Source organism: Bufo gargarizans, chromosome 5 (genome assembly GCF_014858855.1).
Source record: "Bufo gargarizans isolate SCDJY-AF-19 chromosome 5, ASM1485885v1, whole genome shotgun sequence".
In the NCBI taxonomy this organism is placed as follows: domain Eukaryota; kingdom Metazoa; phylum Chordata; class Amphibia; order Anura; family Bufonidae; genus Bufo; species Bufo gargarizans.
In genome coordinates, this window is record NC_058084.1 from 344,019,807 (window position 1) to 344,043,816 (window position 24,010).

A 24,010-nucleotide genomic window follows, 5' to 3' on the forward strand; every position below is an offset into this window, starting at 1 on the left:
GTAATTTATTCAAATTCCTTATCCTTTTGGGCTTTGTAGTCAAGGAGGCGGTCCTATCGGTGATAGTCATAGAAGGGAAGCGGTCAATCACTGATAGGATGGCCTCCTTGACGACAATCAGTGATTGACCGCTTCCCTAATATGACTATCACTGATAGGACCGCCTCCTTGACTACAAAACCCAGAATGAGCAGGAATTTAAATGGATAAATTACAGGTTTACTGGCTTTCCCCAAAACGCTCAGCTCCTCCTGCTCTATATAACATGCTGCTGGCAGATTAATTCACATTCTCATGGTGACAGGTTCCCTATAAAGAGGACCCATTGCCCCTTCTGACATGTCTGTTTTAGTAACTACATGCATTCCCCATGTAATGACCACTCTGGAGCATCAATTCTTATGACTCTGTTGTGTCGTTACTATATCATTCCTGTTAAAAGTTAGGAATGAATTTCTAGCCGTTTTACAGTAAAGGTCCAGATGGGCGTTACCAGTAGGGGGTGTGTCAGTGCACAATCTAACAAAAGCAGCACTGATTGGATAGTGTCACTCTTGAGGGGCACACCTCTAAACGGTAACACTCCAAACATCATATGAGCTGGGCTGAGCTGCTCCTAGGCCATGTAACCAATTAATGTGTAGTCACAGGCCTAGGGAAGGGAGCAAGTGGTGCTACTATGAGCTCCGCTGCCTTTTTAGACATCTGATCGCTGGAGTCCCGGTTGTTAGACCCCCACCTCTCGGGTACTGATGACCTCTCCTGAGGCTAGGTCATCACTATTACAATATCGGAAAACGCCTTTAACCCCTTAGTGACCACACATACTCCTTTTTACGGTGGTCACTAAGGGGCCTTAGGCTGGGCCGCCGTTTTTTTTTTTCACGGTGGCCAATCTAAGCGCTGCATGGGTCGCAAGTGCAGCAGGGAGCGGGGGCCCGGCTCAACAGCCAGGACTGGCCGGAGTGCCAATCCGGGCTGTTTAACACTTTGCATACCTTTTTGTCTTCCATCAGCACCTCGCAAATACGATTGCGGCGTGCCGATGGGTGTGAAGGCTGACAGGAGTCTGATGTAGGCCCCAGACCAGCCTTGAGTAATTTCGGGCATGCTGGGAGTTGTAGTTTTGCAACAGCTGGATGGCCGCAGTTTGAGGATACCTGCACTATAGGAATAGTGCATTGCATTTTAACATCAATCAAAAAGCTGTCTGTTAGGGCTCTTTCACACGAGCGGATGCCGTGCATGTCATCAGCTGCGTGAAAGAGTACCAAACCCCGCTCCTGACAGCAGAGACACTGAGCATTAACATGATTGGTAATGCTATGTGCCTCTCTGTGACCTTTTTACTACAAAATCACTGTGACAACTTTATCTCACTGTGATTTTGTAGTTAAAAGGTCACAGAGAGGCACGGAGCATTATCAGTCATGTTAATGCTCCATGTTTCTGCTGTCCGGAACGGAGTTTGGCAGTCCTTCACTCAGCGGATTCCACGCACAGCATCCGCTCGTGTAAGGCTTCTTTCACACTTGCGGCAGGACGGATCCGGCAGGCTGGTCTCCCTGTCGGAGCCTTCCTTCCACTGTATCGCCGGACCGCCGCTCCGTTCCCATTGACTATAATGGGGGCGGCGCTCCGGCGCAGTACGGCAGTTCGCGGTCAGAGACCGCCGGACTAAAAAGTCGGACATGCAGGACTTTTAGTCCGGTGGGCCTTTTTGCACTGCCGTACTGCGCCCGAGCACCGCTCCTGTCCCCATTATAGTCAATGGGGACGATACGGCGAAACAGCGGAAGGACGGATCCGACAAGGAGACCAGCCTGCCGGATCCGTCCTGCCGCAAGTGTGAAAGTAGCCTAAAAGAGCCCTTATAGTCCCCTTGTGGGACTATTAAGTGGTAAAACAAAACACACATTTATTTAATAAAAAAAAACATTAAAAAAATTGCCCAAAAAAAAAATATCCCCCATATATTTGGTATCCGTAACAACCCGGACTACATAAATATCGTGTAAATTATCCCCTATGGTGAACGCCGTAAAAAAATAATACAGAATTGCTAATTTATTCTTAGTTGCCACAAAAAAACTTAATAACAAGCGATCAAAAAGCGTCATTTACTCCAAAATGAAACTAATGAAAAATACAAGTCGTCCTCCAAAAATCAAGCACTCACACAACTCCATAGAAATAAATTAAAAAGTTACGTGTGTTGGGAAGCTGCTATGCAAAAAAAAAAAAATTGCAAAAAAGTAGTAAAACGTAACAAAAACGATATGTATTTGGTATCACTGTAATCATAGTGACCCAGAGAATAAAGATATTATGTTACTTATACCGAAAAATGAACGCCCTAAAATTTATAGCGTAAAAACACAGTGGAAGTATTTCAGTTTTTCCCATCTCCCTCCCATAAAGAGTTAATTAGTTAGTCAGAAAGTTGTGTACCCCAAAATGGCGCAATTAAAAACTACAACTTGTGCCACAAAAAAACAAGCTCTCATAAAGCTATATAGACGGGGAAAAATAAATAAAACTTAAGCTCTTGGAACACGACGATAAAAAAGAAGAAAAACTCTTGGTCAGTAAGGCCCAAAACAGGTTGGTCACTAAGGGGTTAAATGGAGGCTGTCACCTCCAAAATCTGTTTCAGAATAGGCACACCTCCACGTAGGACAGGTGTCCTAAAACGTAACCACACCTTTTTTGTGAAAATCCAGTCCTCTAAGGCCTCATGCACACGACCATATGTTTGGTCGGCATCCGATCTGCATTTTTTGCAGATCGTATGTGAACCCATTCATTTCAAAAGGTCCACAAAAAAAATGCGAACAGCACATTCCGTGGCAGTGCAAAAAAAAAAAAGATTATATCTATTGACGTGAAAGAGAAAATGGCAGCAGACTGCAAAACAGATATGCTCATGTGCACGAGCCCCAATCCTGCGGAGTGATTTTTTTTAAAATTCTAATATGTTTTTTGGGTGCATGGAGGATGGTGCTGCTCCCTTCGGTTCACCTGATTTTTCCTTTTTATGATTTGTACTTCCTATGAAATCTCAGGAACTGTCAATCAAACGGGGGTGGGGTGCTGGGTGGCATTACTAGCAAAATAGTGGTTCATCAGATGGAGTGGCACATGCCTTCCAGTGACTGCACAGTCTCTTGTTTAACATCATGTTGTAAGGATGGCCTTATGCCTATCCCATGCATGCTTAAACTCCTTCACTGTATTTGCAGCTACCACTTCTGCAGGAAGGCTATTCCATGCATCCACTACTCTCTCAGTAAAGTAATACTTCCTGATATTACTTTTAAACCTTTGCCCCTCTAATTTAAAACTATGTCCTCTTGTAGCAGTTTTTCTTCTTTTAAATATTCTTTCCTCTTTTACCTTGTTGATTCCCTTTATGTATTTAAAAGTTTCTATCATATCCCCTCTGTCTCGTCTTTCTTCCAAGCTATACATGTTAAGGTCCTTTAATCTTTCCTGGTAAGTTTTATCCTGCAATCCATGTACCAGTTTAGTAGCTTTTCTCTGAACTCTCTCCAACGTATCAATATCCTTCTGGAGATATGGTCTCCAGTACTGAGCACAATACTCCAAATGAGGTCTCACTAGTGCTCTGTACAGCGGCATGAGCACCTCCCTCTTTCTACTGGTAATGCCTCTCCCTATACACCCAAGCATTCTGCTAGCATTTCCTGCTGCTCTATGACATTGTCTGCCTACCTTTAAGTCTTCTGAAATAATGACCCCTAAATCCCTTTCCTCAGATACTGAGGTTAGGACTGTATCACTGATTTTATATTCTGCTCTTGGGTTTTTACACCCCAGGTGCATTATCTTGCACTTATCCACATTACATTTTAGTTGCCAGATTTCTGACCATTCCTCTAGTTTTCCAAAATCCTTTTCCATTTGGTGTATCCCTCCAAGAACATCAACCCTGTTACAAATCTTTGTGTCATCAGCAAAAAGACACACCTTACCATCGAGGCCTTCTGCAATTTCATTGATAAAGATATTAAACAATATGGGTCCCAGAACAGATCCCTTAGTACCCCACTGGTAACAAGACCTTGGTCTGAATATACTCCATTGACTACAACCCTCTGATGTCTGTCCCTCAGCCACTGCCTAATCCATTCAAACATGGTATCCTTAACCCTTATGGTTTGTGTTTCATAAAACCTTTACCAACGTAATTAAAATATGTCAACGTAAATTTGCACAATTTGTTTATTGAAATTGATGTCTTTACCTTATTGCCGTTTTATATTCTTCATTATTTCTTTATTCTTGCAGGACCATGAGAAGAGAACACCACTCCACGCAGCTGCCTATCTAGGAGATGCTGAAATAATAGAGCTCCTTATTTTATCTGGTATGTTCTATTTATGGCACTCATGCTTTTAAAGGGGTTGTCTCGCTTCAGTAAGTGACATTTATCATGTAGAGAAAGTCACTACAAGGCACTTGCTAATGTATTGTTATCCATATTTCCTCCTTTGCTGGCTGGATTCATTCTTCTATCACATTATACACTGCTTTGTTTCCATGGTTACAGACTACTGCAATCCAGCAGTGGCCGTGCTATAAGAAAAAGCACTAGCCTATGTGCGCTCCCAAGGTCCCGGCCACCAGGGAGGCTGACGCTTTCTCCAATGGTTTGCAAGCACGACCACCACTGATGGATTGCAGGGTGGTCTGTAACCATGGAAACGAGCAGTGTGTAATGTGATGGAAAAATGAATCCAGTCAGCAAAGAAGGCAATATGGATAATAATACATTAGTAAGTGCCTTGTAGTAACTTTCTCTGCATGATAAATGCAAATTACTGAAGTGAGACAACCCCTTTAAATGTACAGTATATGTTTCAACATTTAAAGTGTGTAGGGTACAGTTGCTTATCGGTTATGTCAGGCCAGTTTTTTGTTGTGTGAGCTTGTCCTGCGTCCATAGCTTGACAGGTAGAGGTCCTGATTTTATTATTGATGCCATCGGACAAAAAAGTGACCTCATAGTAAATTATGAGAATTTTTATTTTTTTTGTTTTTTTAAACATGTTGACAGCTCGCACTATAAATTTTGAGTGGGGAATGTTGCTAAATTTAAAATGTAACAAAACATTAATCTTATTTTTCTAGTATAAAATACATGTTTCTTATGTTATATGGTCAGTTACCCCTTGGGTTTGAAGGTTTTATTAGTTCTCACACCCCAGTTACACTACTGTAGCTGCTTCTTAAAGTATAGGTTCACATTCAGTAAACCACCACTTGTATATTGAAAACTTCGTAAATCAAAATCTAATTGCTAGTACATACCCTATTTTTTTATTATTATTTGCACCATAAGACACTCCTAGGATATAGAGAAGAAAATAAGAAAAAAATATGTTTTCATCAGACCTCCTTTCTTCCTCAGATCTCAAATAAAAACCCCATCAGACCCACATTCCTTCTCTGGCGTTACACAGACCCCCAAGCTCCATCAGACTCCCCCCTCCCCTCATACCCCTATGCACCACAGACCTCTGTATCATACCCCCACTCCACCTCAGCTCAAACCCCCATTCCTCCTCAGACCCCCAAGCTCCATCAGACCTCTGTATCAGACCCCCACTCCACCTCAGATCAGACCCCCAAGCTCCATCAGACAAAAATATAAAAATAAATGAACTTACCTCTCCTGCCCCTGACCGTGCTGACACTCACCGCTCCCTGGTCTTCTTCCCGCCCATGCTGCACTGTGATCTGATGTTGCACACCTTCGGGTCATATATTGTATTTTGAGTGCTCAGATGCCCCATCACACACAGCTTGCAGGATTTCGGCTAGCTTGAACACAATACCTATTGTTGTTTTTTGGATGTGATGACGGATCAGTGCGGCTGCTGAAACCCTGCTAGTGATTGGTAAAGAAGAATGCATAAAATATTTTATAGTTTATAACATGGGCATGTGCATTGTGTTCTATCCTGGCCAATATGCCTGACTTATTAGGGTTGATCAGGTTAGCAGAGGCTCATTGAAAAGAGACCTCAGAAATGAAGCCCTAGTGCTCCACGCTTTGTGATGGACTACCACTGTACAATACACAAGTTCAGATTAAATATTACACAAGTGTGATTTAAAAAAAAAAAAAAAAAAAAGCACCATAACCCCCCCCAGCATGAGATTGAGGGTATATAAGTATATGTATACGCAATTAAAAACAATGGGCAGGTGCGCCAAACATATATTTGTAAAATATATTTTAATATAAAGTATTGTTCATTGTGTAAATATATCAGTATAGATAAAACCTAAAATATACAGCATCTCAGACTGTTCCAATTAATCTATTAACTTTGGGCCCTGCAGTTATTTAATAGTGTGGATCCACAACTAGTGTATCAATAAAACAGTGACAAATCGCTATCTTAAAAAAAAATAATAATAAAAAAAAAAGAGATGCTTTATAGTATAAATTAGTAATAACCGTATATGTGGTTGAAGTCCACCACTCACCCTACAGGTTCCGCTGGAGATGGTAGACGTAGAGTCTCTGCTCAAAAATCTAAGGCCCCTTTCACACGGGCGAGTATTCTGCGCGGATGCGATGCGTGAGTTGAACGCGTTGCAACCGCACTGAATCCCGACCCATTCATTTCTATGGGGCTGTTCACAGGAGCGGTGATTTTCACGCATCACTTATGCATTGCGTGAAAATCGCAGCAAGCTCTATTTTGTGCGTTTTTCACGTAACGCAGGCCCCATAGAAATGAATGGGGTTGCGTGAAAATCGCAAGCAAGTGCAGATGCGGTGCAATTTTCACGCACGGTTGCTAGGAGACTATCGGGATGGAGACCCGATCATTATTATTTTCCCTTATAACATGGTTATAAGGAAAAATAATAGCATTCTGAATATAGAATGCATAGTAAAATAGCGCTGGAGGGGTTAAAAAAAATAATATTTAACTCGCCTTAGTCCACTTGATCGCGCTGCCCGGCTTCTCGTCTCTCCTTTGCTGACGTCACTCCGGTCATCGCATGTTCCATCGCATGTTCCATCGCATGTTCCATCGCCATGGTGATGGATCATGTGATGACCGGAGTGACGTCACCACAGGTCCTGTTCCTGAAATGAATGCTCGCCACAGGTCCTGTTCCTGAAATGAATGCTCGCCACAGGTCCTGTTCCTGAAATGAATGCTCGCCACAGGTCCTGTTCCTGAAATGAATGCTCGCCACAGGTCCTGTTCCTGAAATGAATGCTCGCCACAGGTCCTGTTCCTGAAATGAATGCTCGCCACAGGTCCTGTTCCTGAAATGAATGCTCGCCACAGGTCCTGTTCAGCAAAGGAGACAGAAGGGATGCCGGGCTACGCGATCAAGTGGACTAAGGTGAGTTAAAACATATTTTTTTTTTTTTAACCCTTCCAGCACTATTATAGTATGCATTCTGTATTCAGAATGCTATTATTTTCCCTTATAACCATGTTACAAGGAAAAATAATACAATCTACAGAACACTGATCCCAGACCCGAACTTCTGTGAAGTTCGGGTTTGGGTACCAAACATGCGCGATTTTTTTCTCACGCGCGTGCAAAACACCCGTACTGTAAAAATATTTATCCCATACGGCGAAACAGAAGAAATTTCAAAATGGTTGTTTTTTTTTTGGCTGCCTCTCCTCCCGCAAAAAAAAAATAAAAAAATAAAAATGAATGAAAAAGCGAGCAAAAAGTCATACACACACTAAAAAACTAACAATAAAAAGTACAGATTGCGCTGCCCAAAAATTAGCTCACACATGGTAATGTAAAAAAAAAAAAAAACTATGCATCTGTGGTATCATTGTAATCGTACTGACCCAGAGAATGAAAGTAACTGCTCAGTTTTATTGCATAGGAAACGCTGTAAAAACTAAACGCATAAAACTGTGGTGGAATTGTTTTTTTTTTTGTTTTGTTTGTTTTTTTTTTCTTTTAGAATTCAACTTTTTTTTTTTTTTTTTTTTTTATACCACTATCCACTAAATGGTGCCATTAGAAAGTTCAACTTCTCTTGCAAAAAAACAAGCCCTCATACGGCTGAAAGTGGAAAAATTTTAAAGTTATGGTTTTGGGAAGGCTGGGAGTAAAAAATGAAAAAAAATTGAAATTTCCCAGTCATAATCAAGGGTTAATACTTGGGTAGTTCTGCATATTAATACTTCTTCTGCCTTTTATCGCTGTTTATTGGTGTCCACTGTGGATGCGCTGAGGTTTAATGATGTGCCGAAATGTCTTCTGCAATCGCCAATCAAAAATAAAGAGAACGCAAGTGAACGTGGGAGAAAATGTTTCACAAGGTTAATCATGCAAAGACGAGCTGATGCCGGAAGTACATTTTATAAGAGCCCTCTGAGCGCAGCAACCTTGTAACGCTATAGATGTTGTCATGCCGCAAGTGAAAAATAAAATGAGAATAGAATGGAAATCTGTAAATGAAAGTGATAGATTTTATAATGGGAATGGACGTGTGGCAGTGACTTGGGGACCTCAAATTTTTAGTTGGGCCTTCGCTATTCAATCAGTGTTGACAGGATTTTTTTTCCAGTTGTCACTTTCTGTCCCATCATGATTTCAAATTACAAGGAGTGTCTCTTCCTGGCTTCTCGGGGGTAAGTCTCCCCTAATTATGTATAGTCATGAGATCTGGCCTGATGTGGGGTGAATTATTGCTGGTCCACTTCTGTTCTTACCCCAGAGGTATCTGGCAGCCACGTTTCAGCCCCCCATCCTTGCTGTAGTAAGGCCTCACTTTCTGCCAAATGTTAACATGGAGAAGCGGTATAAGTTGACAGCAGTCTCCTTTCTATTGCCAGCTGTGAAGGCGTTCACCCACATAGGGTATTTATCATAGGTCCGTGATAAGTGTATGATCACCAGTGGCCCCACCGCCAGCTCCTCCACCGATCCCTGGGGCTCTGTTGGTCCTCACTCAATGAAGAGTTTGTCGATATGGCCGCACATGTGCCGTGCTCCACCATTTAGTCCAAGCCAGAGTCCAGCACTCTACTGCTTCCATCAGTCTCATAGACGTGTCCATCTCTTTATGAGCTGTGCATTACCATGTGTGTTTCTCCAAACCTCCGTCCTATTGGCAGAAATAAGGCCTAAGGAGATGACCAGTGTAGTGACCACTTTTGTGGGAGTTGTAATAGTGGTCAGAATGGTTGTCACCCAGCTTTTCCGGAAACAAATAGAACTAGATGCTACAAGATGCTATATTTTAGTTATGACATTGGTAAGATGACTTTTGTGTATTTGATAAGTTTAGTCACGTTGCAATACCAAAGGAAGAGTGCGATGGCAATCTCCCCAGAGTGTGACCACGCGTAGCTGCTGCCGCTGTTCTCTGTGATGTATTGGCGACCATTCCCCAATAAAACAACATACACATACAGTACTTTGCTCTTATAGAGTTTAGTTACGTTCCTGGTCATTAAGAAAACCGTAACTGGACTTATGGTGAGAAAGGAAATGTTGGCGAGTCAGACGCGTTTGTGCGAGGTAACTGGCGGAAGGTTGTCACAGACTTCCTGATTTGCTCTTCTCACTACCTTATTTTTTCTGATTTGGCCTGTTGCTGTGGTTACATGTTCTTGCAGTCTTTGCTATGAACAGTGAGTCATTATGTTGCCTCCTTTTCAAGTCACTTTTTATGCAGATGAAATTCCGGAATGCTGCAGAACATTGAGACCCCGCTTTCGCGTACAGTTTTTGCGCTGTTACCTTTCTGTGAAAGCGACCTTTCCTAAACGCTAAGGGGGAGAATTACCATTCCCTGTGCGCCTGAGAAGTGGCGTTAAAGTCACACCTCGACTTTAAAAAAATTGTCTCATCTGCCACTTTTCGCAATCCTCGCCACTTTTCTAAAAGGCGGCATGGCCAACCGCCACAACAAATTTATCTTCATGTACGCCAGTTTTCTAGCGTAAATGAAGCCAGATATCTGTGGCAGCTCTGAGCTGTGGTAGATTTCTGGTTAGGCACACGGACTGCAGGAGAATGCGCCTAATTTATGACAAGGCGTACGCCTTGTCATAAATTAGGTGAATCTTGCGGCAGAACAGGGGATATCAAGACGGATGCAGAAAGCGCCAATCTTGATAAAGCTCCCCCATTGCCGCAAAGACCAATACAGTGCCAACCCCATACAGCGCCCACTCATAGCATATGGCAGTATATTTATTAAGACTGTGCTTTTTGCACCTGTCTTGGTATCACCCGCACACGTGCGCCTCATCGTAAATTAGGAGCATTCTCCTGCAGTCCGTGCACTTAACCAGAAATCTACGACCGCTCAGAGCTGCCATAAATTTCTGGCTTCATTTACACCAAAAGACTGGTGTACATGAAGATACGTTTTTAAAACAGTCGCAGTTAAAGTTTCACCTGCAACTTTTCTGGCGCACAGGGAATGATAAATCTCCCCCCATATACTTTAACGTTTTTAATATAATTTGTAGTTCTTGTTTGTTTAAACGATTATGTTAAAGGGGTTTTCTGGGACTAAAATAACAATTTCCTAGGCGAGTAACGTCCTGCTCATTGGTCACGTGGCCAAGACACAGCTCAGTCCCATTCAGTTTGTTGGGCCTGGGCTGCAATACCAAGCATTGCCACTATGCAATGTATGGCGCTGTGCTACCGGAGTGTCGTGGCCTCTTCAAACAGCTGATTGTCGGGGATTTAGGAGTTGGACCCACACGAATCTAATATTGATGACCTGTCTTAGGTCATGGGTATTGTACTCCCGGAAAATTTGCTTTATGCCTCTTTGTAACAATTGGCTTTGTTTCTGTAACCTTTTACTTCATTGTTCATAAACCTTATTTGTGCATCTGTTTTACAGGAGCCCGAGTAAATGCCAAAGACAGCAAATGGTTGACTCCTCTGCACAGAGCTGTTGCACCCTGTAGTGAGGCAAGTCCCCGAATATTCAGTACAAATCTCTGGAGATAGCTTTGTGTATTTATCATTGACGTAGAATCTTTGTGTAATGGTAGCTCATGTTTTGAGACTCTGTAGCGACGAACCTCGCCTGTCTTATAGTGAGTCATTTCCCGAAGCTGGAAGGGCCAAAAATAAATCGGTATTCTCTGTGTGAGGTCTTACTACTTGAAGATTCTTTGCAAATGTATAGAAGAAAAAAAATCCAGAGATTGCAAATGTTAAATAAAAAAGAGGCATAACCTAACGCCATACAGTAAATAAGGGATATTTTATATTGGGCTACTTTCACACTCGCGTTTTGGGTGGATCCGTCATGGAACTGCAAAAACGCTGATCCTTTTCCATTCAGAATGCATTAGGGCAAAACTGATCCGTTTTGGACCGCTTGTGAGAGCCCTGAACGCATCTCACAAACGGAAAGCCAAAACGCCAGTGTGAAAGTGGCCTTAGTCTTAAACAAAGAACTCGTGGTTAAAAACATTTTGATGAGATTATAGGTTTTATGTTTTACACACAATTCAATTTCATGTAGAAAAATCTCTTCAGTATCAAATTTCTGCATTTTTATATATAATTTTGTATCCCAGGGTTCCAGGCCTTTGCAGAAATATGGCTCAAATAAAATACGGTCTCTACTTCCTGGTCCCTCTTGACAGGAAATGTGATCACTGAGCTCAACCCTCGCCCTCTGCGGTGACCCTTTAAAAAAAAAAAAGTGTTTTACTGCACAAAAGTAGTATCAAACTGGTTTAAAGTAGAACTTGCTTAGTTGCCCCTAGCAACCAATCAGATTCCACCTTTCATTTTTCACAGCTCCTTTGAAAAATTTAATATAGATTATTTATATATATATATATATATATATATATATATATATATATATATATATATATATAATGACCAAAAGTTTGGACACACCTTCTCATTCAAAGAGTTTTCTTTATTTTCATGACTGAAAATTGTAGATTCAGACTGAAGGCTTCAAAACTATAAATTAACACATGTGGAATTATATACATAACAAAAAAGTGTGAAACAACTGAAAATATGTAATATTCTAGGTTCTTCAAAGTAGCCACCTTTTTACTTTGATTATTGCTTTGCACACTCTTGGCATTCTCTTGATGAGCTTCAAGAGGTAGTCACCTGAAATGGTTTTCACTTCACAGGTGTGCCCTGTCAGGTTTAATAAGTGGGATTTCTTGCCTTATAAATGGGGTTGGGACCATCAGTTGCGTTGTGGAGAAGTCAGGTGGATACACAGCTGATAGTCCTACTGAATAGACTGTTAGAATTTGTATTATGGCAAGAAAAAAGCAGCTAAGTAAAGAAAAACGAGTGGCCATCATTACTTTAGGAAATGAAGGTCAGTCCGAAAAATTGGGAAAACTTTGAAAGTGTCCCCAAGTGCAGTCACAAAAACCATCAAGCGCTACAAAGAAACTGGCTCACATGCGGACCGCCCCAGGAAAGGAAGACCAAGAGTCGCCTCTGCTGCGGAGGATAAGTTCATCCGAGTCTCACCAGCCTCAGAAATCGCAGGTTAACAGCAGCTCAGATTAGAGACCAGGTCAATGCCACACAGAGTTCTAGCAGCAGACACATCTCTAGAACAACTGTTAAGAGGAGACTGTGTGAATCAGGCCTTCATGGTAGAATATCTGCTATCTGTGCTTTGGTCTGACGAGTCCAAATTTGAGATCTTTGGTTCCAACCACCGTGTCTTTGTGCAACGCAGAAAAGGTGAACGGATGGACTCTACATGCTTGGTTCCCACCGTGAAGCATGGCGGAGGAGGTGTGATGGTGTGGGGGTGCTTTGCTGGTGACACTGTTGGGGATTTATTCAAAATTGAAGGCATACTGAACCAGCATGGCTACCACAGCATCTTGCAGCGGCATGCTATTCCATCCGGTTTGCGTTTAGTTGGACCATCATTTATTTTTCAACAGGACAATGACCCCAAACACACCTCCAGGCTGTGTAAGGGATATTTGACCATGAAGGAGAGTGATGGGGTGCTGCGCCAGATGACCTGGCCTCCACAGTCACCGGACCTGAACCCAATCGAGATGGTTTGGGGTGAGCTGGACCGCAGAGTGAAGGCAAAAGGGCCAACAAGTGCTAAGCATCTCTGGGAACTCCTTCAAGACTGTTGGAAGACCATTTCAGGTGACTACCTCTTGAAGCTCATCAAGAGAATGCCAAGAGTGTGCAAAGCAGTAATCAAAGCAAAAGGTGGCTACTTTGAAGAACCTAGAATATGACATATTTTCAGTTGTTTCACACTTTTTTGTTATGTATATAATTCCACATATGTTATTTCATAGTTTTGATGCCTTCAGTGTGAATCTACAATTTTCATAGTCATGAAAATACAGAAAACTCTTTGAATGAGAAGGTGTCCAAACTTTTGGTCTGTACTGTGTGTGTGTGTGTATATGTATATATGTATGTATATATATATATATATATATATATATATATTATGCATATGTATTTATAATTTATTTTTTTATATAAAAATATAAATAATCTCTCGTAATCGTACTGACCCAGAGAATAAAGATATCATGTTATTCCTGCTGGAAAGTGAACGCTGCAAAATTTATAATGTAAAAATTCAGTGGCGGGTATTGCTGTTTCTTCTTGTCTCCCTCCCAAAAACAGTTGATAAGTTAATCAGAAAGGTGGCTGCCCCCCATACAGTATGCTGTCCCCTGGTGGCTGCCCCCCATACAGTATGCTGTCCCCTTGTGGCTGCCCCCCATACAGTATGCTGTCCCCTTGTGGCTGCCCCCCATACAGTATGTCCCCTTGTGGCTGCCCCCCATACAGTATATATTGTATTGGGGGCCAGCCACGAGGGGACCCTATACTGTATGGGGGGCCAGCCACGAGGGGACCATGTCCCCTTGTGGTCCCATACAGTATGTCCCTTATAATTGTTTCCTAGCATGTTTCACACTCTCATTTCTTTCCCCAGGATGCTGTTAAGGTGCTGTTAAAACATTCAGCTGATGTCAACGCTCGTGACAAAAACTGGCAGACCCCTTTGCATATAGCTGCAGCAAACAAAGCTGTGACGTGTGCAGAAGCACTGGTGCCTCTTCTCAGCAATGTTAATGTGTCAGACCGGGCGGGGAGAACAGCGCTGCACCATGCAGCCTTCAGCGGTCATGTGGAGGTACGATAGCGAAGCCTGTGCGGTTTATCATCAGTATTCCCGTATAACCTGCAATCATTGTGCGTTGTGCTTCGTGGTAATGCTTTAGCACTTAGTCCTTGAGCAATTATTTAGCTCGGCTGCTGGGAGGCTGATACCTCTAGGCAGCAATCCTATTCAGGCACAGCAATCTTCTCCAGAGAAAATGCTGTTCAATTTTAGAAGCACTGCTTGAATGTACTCGGTCTATTGAGTTCAGCCCTTCTTGTCGCATAGGCTTGTTATAAGTGGCAAGTTCCCCGTGGCACTGAACTGAATTCAAGAATTATGCTTTTGTGCCTCTTTTCTGAATTCACATTCTGCCCTGCGTGCTTTGGTAATGATATTTTAAGCCTACATTTCCTTAGAGTTCGATAAAGTATTTATGCATTAAGAGATTTAGGTTTCATTCTTCCCTCTTATGTATGTGCTCCTTCCTAAAGTTTGGATTAAGTTTTGCCTGTATTCTTCAAATTCGCTTCCATTCAAGTATAATCAATAACTATTTAGGCCTCGTTAACCTTTCCATGTCCGTTTATGTCCGTGAAAAAACTGTCCGTGTTAGATCCATCTTCAAGGATAAATGTTTGGTCCGTGTGATCCATATCCCATGGACACTACTCAGCTGAAAATTATTTTAAAAAGCATCTCCTATCAGTGGTCGGTTAAAAACGGACGCAACACAGATATGTTCCGTGTTGTGTCTGTGATTTTCACAGACCCATAGACTTTAAGGGCGGAGTTGGGATTTCCACATACACATTAGATGCTGGGTGGTCCCGCTGGAACTGGTGGGTACAGTCCACTTTTATGTGTATGGCCACATACACATAAATGTTGTGAACATTTAAAACTGTGTCTCTTTGAGACCTCCCCTTTCAATATGGATATCCCACAAAGGGATGAAATGCTAGCAACCCCATCTTTGTGACATGGCGCATTTTCCAGTCCTTTCTAGTCCTGTGACCTAGCTCCCATTTGTCAATCATCCCGTCCCTAGCTTTACCCCCACGGATCGCTAGAAGGAAGTGCTCACAGAGTGAGCCCTCTCCTCGCTGCAGGAGCTTAATACAAAGTCTTCAGTCCATCTCCTGAAGCAAGGAGATCTGTGTGATCAGACCCTCGCCCATCAAAACCTTTGATATGTCACTATGACAAATAAAACATTTTTCTGAAGTACAGTGACAATTTGAGTATTTAATGTCTTTATTTAGTGTACCTTTTTATAGGACAAAATTGTATAATAGGTATTCTGTTAGCCATCTGTTATCACATCTAGTTTGTGTTAACTTTTGTCTACTTTATAATATGCACGGAACACTAGCAGTCTATAGATGATTTGTTGTAGTCCTATTTCCTAATTCATATCTTGTGCTCTTAGACTATTTAATAAATTGCTAAAACATCTGATAAATCTCATCTTGACTTACTGCCATAATGTTTGACCAACTTAAGATTTCTTCATGTTGCAGATGGTCAGTTTACTTTTATCACGAGGTGCCAACATCAATGCATTTGACAAAAAAGACAGGCGAGCGATACATTGGGCGGCATATATGGGTACGTTTTTTCATGCTGAATAATTGACTGATTACAGTTTATTTCAGTTAAAGAAGTAGGACTCGCCAATATTTTCTGTATACCATAGGGAAATGCTGGTAAAATAAGAGGTTTGAAATTGTGGGATATGAAAAACTTCAATGCTTTGGAGTCTATGAACTGAGTTAAAGAAGCACTTCTACAAAAATGTTTATTCTCTGACTTGTTTGAAAGGTACATGATGTAAACTGTAGTGAAGATAATTTTATTACCAGTGATTTATATTTGAGAGTTATAACCTCCCTTCTCATCCTCAGCTGTGTCATGTGACAAACACTCTGACTTTCCAAATAACACAGCTTCTTATGTGTGGACAGGAAGCCAGTTTCTCTATGTATTCCTATGGGAGCCTCAATGTCTGTCTCATAGGAATGAATAGAGATGTAACTGACTTCCTGTCCCGAGTCAGGAGGAGATCAGAATGTTGGTCACGTGACACAGCTGAGGGTCATAAGGGAGGTTATAACTCTCAAATAGTCACTGGTAAGAAGATTACCTTGACTACAATTTACATTATCTACCTTTCTAATGTGTCAGAGTAAAGATTTTTGTGGGAGTTCTTCTTTAAAGTTTCCCAATACTTTCATTCTTTTGTCAAATTGTTCAGTGTTTTATTGAAACTTTGAACAACTTTGGATCCCCCAATGATTAGCAGTCTGCTACTGGAATTATGGTGAAAGTCATCACAATGCCATTTGTGACCAAAAAGGGCATCCACTGTATTCTCAAGCACCTTCTTGTCCTCCTGACAAAAGAGCTTGACACATCCAGAAACTGTTGCTGTATTAGGGGCAGGGTGATCACGGGAACCCAACTCTGTTAGCTTAGTATATGTGAGGGAGTATAACAAGACGTTGTCTTAGACCTGGTTTCCCCCTAAAGAAATTCAGACACCAGAGCCCTAAATTATCCAGACCTGTACGACCGCCCACAATCAGGCCTTAGACCCTTAGACCAGACAAAAAACAGACAAAAAAAAAAAACCTCAGTCCCGACTGCACCAGCCAGTGTCATGGTGTTGTATACTTTACAGAACATAATATCCAGATGCCAGGCAAGGACGTCTGGCATTTGACCACTGTGTGTAAAGTTGATGGGTCCCATAGAACTCCAATTTAAAAACACTGCTTCAGAGTTACTAAGTGTTTCATTTTACATCTAAAAATACAAATCACAGTCTTGATACCAAAATTTGGATTCTGTTTCGATACCATAAAAAAAGTATTGCGATACTCGATACCATGCGGAAAAAATAAAACGCCAAAAAAGCAGCGTGCATTCCGCATTTTATAGAACAGTCCTATTTTTTGGGGGTGACAAGGTGACAAAAAATAGTTTGGACCATGTTATAAGGGAAAATAATACCGTCTACACAACACCAAACCCGAACTTCAGTGAAGAAGTTCAGGTCTGGGTACCACATTCAGTTTTTTATCACGCGCGTGCAAAACGCATTGCACCCGCGCGATAAAAACTGAACAACGCAATCAAAACTGACTGAAATTGTGTGTGCACTTGCGCGGGTTTCCCCGCAATGCACATGCGAAGCATCCGGAGCAAATCCAGGACACCCGTGTGAAAGAGGCCTAAATCACTTGCTAAATGTGGTGCAAAGCATGTACACTACTTTTTTTTAAATGCAAAACGCACCAAAAAATAAATAAAAAACGGGATAATTTTCAATAATAAATCTGCCCCATTGTCTTGGGTTACTTTCACATCTGCATTTTTGCTGGATTCAGCAGGGGATCAGCAAAAACGCATCCCGTCAATAATACAACCGTCTGCATCCGTGCAGAACGGATCCGGTTGTGTTATCTCCAAAATGAACAAGATGGATCCGGCACCAAAACCATTGTAAGTCAATGGCACTGGATCCATTTTTTTTTTCATGTCCAAAAAAACCTGCACCATTGACTTACATTGACTTTCATTGTGTTTTATGCCATCTTGATCAGTATCCTGTGCTGCACACAAAAACGCTGCTTGCATGGGAACACAACAAAACGGAATGTATTCTGGTGCACTTCATTCCAGTCTGTTCAGTTTTGTCCCCATTGACAATGAATGGGGACAAAACTGCTGGATCTCAAAACCAGAAAGGAAAATTCAGATGTGAAAGTAGCCACACACAGTTCCTGTTCTTGAGATGAATCAGGGACAGGACTCATCTCAGGTTATTTTCATATGTATTAAATCCTTTTTTTCTTTTTTTTTTTTTTTTTACACCAAATGGGCACACAGAGCTATGGGGACTGGGTATTGCGGATGTGCTAGCGGCCATCTAGCAACCCATGTCCTCAGCTCTATACCCAAAATCCTGATGACAGGTTCCCTTTAAATTGCACATTTATTAAAGAGGTTGTCCGGTCCCAAATTCAAACTTCTTTTTCTATGCTCCTAACACCCCTCATCATGCATACATATGCCCCCAATACCTGTTTTTCATGAAGACATCACATTATTCTTGCAGATCTGTTTACTTTCTCCCCTTCTTGTTTGGTTGAATACATAACTTTATTGATACACAAGCCTGGCTGCACTGCACAGTGATGAGTCACAGGCTGGCCACGCCCCCACTCTGCTCTGTCTGCCATCTATAACTCCTGTGTCTATCTTTCTACACCCAGACATGAATCTGCTTCTCACCCAGAGTCTAAATCCCATCACTGACCGTCCACAGGCTCTTCCCTCACCTTCTATAGAGTGTAATAAACAGCTGGAATCGGCAAGCACATCCAAACACATCTGTATCTAATCCTAACATGTATGTGTGCGATACTTCATGCTGAAGTATGTATCTAATCCCATCTTCTATGATACAGCCTGCTGAGCTATGTATCTAATCCCATTTTGCATGATGCAGCCTGCTGAGCTGTGTATCTAATCCCATTTTGCATGATGCAGCCTGCTGAGCTGTGTATCTAATTCCATTTTGTATGATGTAGCCTGCTGAGCTGTCTATCTAAGGCTACTTTCACACCTGCGTTTAGGTGCGGATCTGTCTGGTATCTGCACAGACTGATCCGGACCTATAATGCAAACGTTGGTATCCGTTCAGTACGGATCCGGCTGCATTAACTCTGTCAAAAAAAAGTCTAAGTCTAAGTCAAACGGATCCATCCTGACTTACATTGAAAGTCAATGGGGGACGGATCCGTTTACTATTGCACCAATATTGTCAATGTAAACTGATCCGTCCCCATTGACTTACATTGTAAGTCAGGACGGATCCGTTTGGCTCCGCATCGCCAGGCGGACACCAAAACGCTGCAAGTAGCGTTTTGGTGTCCGCCTCCAGAGCGGAACGGAGCCAAACTGATGCATTCTGAACGGATCCTTATCCATTCAGAATGCATTGGGGCTGAACTGATCCGTTTTGGGCCGCTTGTGAGAGCCTTGAAACGGATCTCACAGGCAGACCCAGTGACAGCAGTGTGGAAGTAGCCTAAACCCTTATGCACACGACCGTATCCATTTATCCGCTAAATAAGGATTACTGTCCGTGTGCGACCCGCATTTTATTAAAAAAATTTTTGCAGTTCCATTGATTTCTCTGGACTTCAGGTCTGCATTATGAGGATCAGAATAGGACATGTTAGTTTTTTTTTTTTTTTTTTTTTTGTGCAGAACTGGTATACGGATGTGGAAAACACATGGACCTCATCAAGGTGCTTTTTCCTCATCCATATATCAGTACAGCAAAAGATAGAACATGTCTTATTCTAGTCCTCATAATGCAGATCTAAAACCCATAGAATTCAATGGCTCTGGGAAAAAAACACACTTCTCACACAGGCAGTATACTTATTTAGCAGATCTGCTACTTGGAGAAAGCAGAACGGATACGGTCCTGTGCATGAGGCCTAATTTTATCTTTTCTGGTCCTGACTGCTGAAGGGTTTATCTTGGGCCAACATGTGTGATACACGTGAGATAAGACCATGATCAGCCTGGGAAACACGGTCTATGTGTCGCCACATCCCCCAGGCCGACTGCACTCTCCTGACCGAACTAACGATATGACAGTAATGTATGATACGACCAGTCTCTTATCTGGTCAGGGGAGCCGAGGTTGGCCTGGAAATTGTGGCTGACACATGGACTGAGACATGGATTCCTGGGCCGATCACAGTAGTTTTCGTAATCCCTATCTCTTACTGAGCTGCCGTAACAGTTACATCCACAGTGTCCCCATAACATCTAGAGCACCCCCATAACAGTGACATCCAGTGCACTCATAACAGTGACATCCACAGAGCCCCCCCCCCCCCCCCCTAACGTGCGTTAGGTGCGGATCCGTCTGGTATCTGCACAGACGGATCCACACCTATAAGGCAAACTATTGTATCCGTTCATAAAAAATGTTTTTGTTCATAATGCAAACGGATCCGTTTTGACTTACATTGAAAGTCAACGGGAGGCGGATCCGTTTTCAATTGCACCATATTGTGTCAGTGAAAACGGATCCGTCCCCATTGACTTGCAAGCAGCGTTTTGGTGTCCGCCTCCAGAGCGGAATGGAGGCTGAACGGAGACAAACTGATGCATTCTGAACGAATCCTTATCCATTCAGAATGCATTGGGGCTAAACTGGTCCGTTTTGGGCCGCTTGTGAGAGCCCAGAAACAGCAGTGTGAAAGTAGCATAACAGTGCCATCCACAGTGCAACACCCTAATAGTGCCATCCACACTGCCCCAAAAGTGCCTCTTGTGCCATACACAGTGCCCATGTGCCATCAATAGTGCCCCTAATGACATCCACAGTGCCCACGCACCCATGTGCCATTCACAGCTCCCCCAATGACCTCCACAGCATAGCAATCCGCCTCTGTGGCTGATCGCTATGCTGTCACTCATGTACAGCACTTACATTGCGCTGTACATGAGTCAGTACAGGCTTCACATAAAAGCCTGTACACTCAGAAGACGGCCGGCGGTCCCGACGCATGTGCAGTAGTGTGCAAGTGACGGGACTGAAGAAGGCCGGCAGGAGGCGGTGACTTCAGTGATGACGTTCCGTCTCCCGCCTCAGGCAGGAAAAGAAGACGGCGCTGGACCTGAATTCTTGAAAATGCTTCAGGAGCGGTCACGTGACCGTGGAGAGAATCATAGGAGGGGCTGCGCTGTGGAGGGCAAGTATTGGTGTAATAACCTTTCCTCCACAGGTAATGAAGATGAGCAATTTTCAAATAGGGGCCGGAGAACCCCTTTAAGCTCATTGAATCCATAAACTTGCCTGTTTTTTCTTCTAGGTCACATTGAAGTTGTCAAATTACTTGTGACTCATGGAGCAGAAGTTATGTGCAAAGACAAGAAATCTTACACCCCTCTGCACGCTGCAGCTTCCAGTGGGATGATCAGTGTAGTCAAGTATTTGTTAGACCTAGGAGTGGATGTAAGTTTCAGCAATGTGTACTTCCTTCTTGTATTTCCCTGCCTCGAGGTCTTACATCCTTCATTTGGTTTGGACTTGTTCAGTAATATGCATTTTTTTTTTTTTTTTTTTTTTGCCTTTTGCGGCTTTTATAGAAAAATTACGAATACACCCAATATAATAAGTATAAGAAGATCACAAAAACCTAAACTATAAACCTGTGTATCTGTAATGTTCTTGGATTCCGCTAGGTGACGCCTAGCTGGCAGTGTGGCGCACTTTTTTTTTTTTTAACTTTTCTGTTTTGTAGATGATTGTTAAAAAATGGTACTAGATGCTTTACACCCCTTTCTTCTTTTTCTCCCCTTACATAGATGAATGAGTCGAATGCTTATGGTAACACGCCACTTCACGTGGCCTGCTACAATGGACAAGATGTAGTGGTGAATGAGCTTCTAGATTGTGGTGCTAACGTAAACCAAGTAAATGAGCGCGGGTTTACTCCTTTACATTTTGCTGCTGCATCAACACATGGAGCTCTATGCTTGGAACTCTTGGTTTGCAATGGTGCCGATGTGAATATTAAGGTAAGAAACATTAAGTTCCCATTTTATGCACTTTTCCTTTTGTTAGACAATAGGCTTGTTGGATTTCTAGAGACAGAACTGTGCAAGGCATGTTTGTTGTCCTGACAATAATACTTACAACAGCTCTTTTTGTGTATTGGATACAGTTGGATTGAAAAGCGTAGTCAAAAGTTCTTTGACATCTACAAACAATAAAGGCATATACAGTCAGCTCCATAAATATTAGGACATCCATACAATTCTAACATTTTTGTCTCTATACACCACCACAATGGATATAAAAAGAAATGAACAAGATGTGCTTTAACTGCAGACTGTCAGCTTTAATTTGAGGGTATTTACATACAAATCAGGTGAACGGTGTAGGAATTACAACACCTCCCACTTGTTAAGGGGCCAAAAGTAATAGGACAATTGGCTTTTCAGCTGTTCCATGGCCAGGTGTGTGTTATTCCCTCATTATCCCAATTACAATGAGCAGATAAATGGTCCAGAGTTCATTTCAAGTGTGCTATTTGCATTTGGAATCTATTGCTGTCAACTCTCAAGATGAGATCCAAAGAGCTGTCCCTATCAGTGAAGCAAGCCATCATTAGGCTGAAAAAAAACTAAACAAACCCATCAGAGAGATGGCAAAAACATTAGGCATGGCCAAAACAACTGTTTGGAACATTCTTAAAAAGAAGGAACGCACCGGTGAGCTCAGCAACACCAAAAGATCCGGAAGATCACGGGGAAACAACTGTGGTGGATGACCGAAGAATTCTTTCCCTGGTGAAGAAAACACCCTTCACAACAGTTGGCCAGATCAAGAACACTCTCCAGGAGGTAGGTGTATGTGTGTCAAAGTCAACAATCAAGAGAAGACTTCACCAGAGTGAATACAGAGAGTTCACCACAAGATGTAAACCATTGGTGAGCCTCAAAAACAGGAAGGCCAGATTAGTTTGCCAAACGACATTTAAAAAAGCCTTAAAAAACATTTTATGGACAGATGAGACCAAGATCAACTTGTACCAGAGTGATGGGAAGAGAAGAGTATGGAGAAGGAAAGGAACTGCTCATGATCCTAAGCATACCACCTCATCAGTGAAGAATGGTGGTGGTAGTGTCATGGCGTGGGCATGTATGGCTGCCAATGGAACTGGTTCTCTTGTATTTATTGATGATGTGACTGCTGACAAAAGCAGCAGGATGAATTCTGTGAAGTGTTTCAGGCAATATTATCTGCTCATATTTATCCAAATGCTTCAGAACTCATTGGACAGCGCTTCACAGTGCAGATGGACAATGACCCAAAGCATACCGCAAAAGCAACCAAAGAGTTTTTTTAAGGGAAAGAATGTTATGCAATGGCTAAGTCAATCACCTGACCTGAATCCGATTGAGCATGCATGTCACTTGCTGAAGACAAAACTGAAGGGAAAATGCCTCGAAAACAAGCAGGAACTGAAGACCGTTGCAGTAGAGGCCTGGCAGACCATCACCAGGGATGAAACCCAGCATCTGGTGATGTCTATGCGTTCCAGACTTCAGGCTGTAATTGACTGCAAAGGATTTGCAACAAAGTATTAAGAAGTGAAAATTTGATTATTATTATTTCCCATTACTGTTGGTCGGCTAACAAGTGGGAGGCACATATGCAAACTGTTGTAATTCCTACACCGTTCACCTGATTTGGATGTAAACGCCCTTAAAGCCAACAGTCTACAGTTAAAGCACATCTTGTTTGTTTCATTTCAAATCCATTGTGGTGGTGTATAGAGCCCAAAATGTTAGAATTGTGTGGATGTCCCAATATTTATGGTCCTGGCTGTACGTCAGGACTTTCTCAGTGCGAATACCAAACACTGTCACCACAGACGTGCCGTAAACCTTGCTCTACTAACTTAACCCTGTCTTTTATCCTTGTATTATTTAGTAGTCCTCCTCAACTTTCGGTAGTGATCAGATTTATTTTATTTATTTTTTTAACTGGAGTCTGACAGGCACGTCAGAATATTGATGACCTATCCTCAGGATAAATAATACAAGGATAAAAGACAGGGTTAAGTTAGTAGAGCAAGGTTTACGGCACGTCTGTGGTGACAGTGTTTGGTATTCGCACTGAGAAAGTCCTGACGTACAGCCATTGAAGAAACTGCTGCTATTTTTTTTTTTTTTTTTTTTTTTTTTACACATGTTCCTTTTCCAAATTCACCAGCGTTCCCATAAATTTGATCATGGTCATAGTTAGAGGTTTTC

The 24,010-nt window shown here is 42.2% G+C and overlaps 1 protein-coding gene across 8 annotated transcripts in view; it reads left to right on the forward strand.

Moving 5' to 3' along the window:
- ANKRD28 (ankyrin repeat domain 28) overlaps positions 1-24,010 on the forward strand; it is a 146,596-nt gene that overhangs the window by 70,024 nt on the left and 52,562 nt on the right. For all 8 annotated transcript variants that reach the window (XM_044294927.1, XM_044294921.1, XM_044294923.1 and 5 more), the window contains exons 3-8: positions 4,312-4,390; positions 10,898-10,968; positions 13,985-14,185; positions 15,676-15,763; positions 21,058-21,200; positions 21,554-21,766. In XM_044294927.1, the coding sequence (XP_044150862.1) occupies positions 4,312-4,390; positions 10,898-10,968; positions 13,985-14,185; positions 15,676-15,763; positions 21,058-21,200; positions 21,554-21,766 (795 nt within the window). The remainder of the gene's footprint in view (positions 1-4,311; positions 4,391-10,897; positions 10,969-13,984; positions 14,186-15,675; positions 15,764-21,057; positions 21,201-21,553; positions 21,767-24,010) is intronic.